General features: G+C 45.2%; 1 protein-coding gene across 1 annotated transcript in view; it reads right to left on the bottom strand.

Moving 5' to 3' along the window:
- Window positions 1-442, bottom strand: part of LOC119581925 (glutamate receptor ionotropic, kainate 2-like) — a 19,524-nt gene that overhangs the window by 14,467 nt on the left and 4,615 nt on the right. Inside the window, exon 2 of the mRNA XM_037930099.1 lies at window positions 30-305. Coding sequence (XP_037786027.1) covers window positions 30-301 — 272 coding nt within the window. The 5' untranslated portion in view covers window positions 302-305. The remainder of the gene's footprint in view (window positions 1-29; window positions 306-442) is intronic.

The following is a 442-nucleotide window of genomic DNA, read 5'->3' as shown; positions in this document are numbered from 1 at the left end:
ATCTAAATCAAATTCTAAATTCATCTCACCTCAGCAGAGACGCAGGAAAAGCCGACGGTTTCGAAGTCACAAGCACAAGATGACAAGCCGAAAGGTAATCGGTCACCGTTCTCGACACGATCTCACTTACAAGTTTTGTCCCTCGGTCTTCTGGGTGACCTTGGCTTCGGGAGAGCGCAGGTCGGGTCACAAGGTCATGCTCGCTACTGAAGGCTACTTGGGCTTCGATAACAGGGTTTTCTAGCAGGAGAGTGAGGATGAGAACAAGCCTTATCTTCTTTAAAGTCAACTGCATTGCCATCTTGCTGAAGTTAGAAAGGGAGGGTTATTGTTGGGGAATTATTTTTCATGTAATTTTCTGCGGACTCTTTTGTTCTTCAGACACGCCTAGGGTTACCAGACAGGAAACTTATTTTTGTTCATACTATTTGGGCTTGTGAGA

This window comes from Penaeus monodon, chromosome 15 (assembly GCF_015228065.2).
Source record: "Penaeus monodon isolate SGIC_2016 chromosome 15, NSTDA_Pmon_1, whole genome shotgun sequence".
Classification (NCBI taxonomy): Eukaryota; Metazoa; Arthropoda; class Malacostraca; order Decapoda; family Penaeidae; genus Penaeus; species Penaeus monodon.
This window is presented reverse-complemented; position numbering and strand designations above follow the sequence as displayed.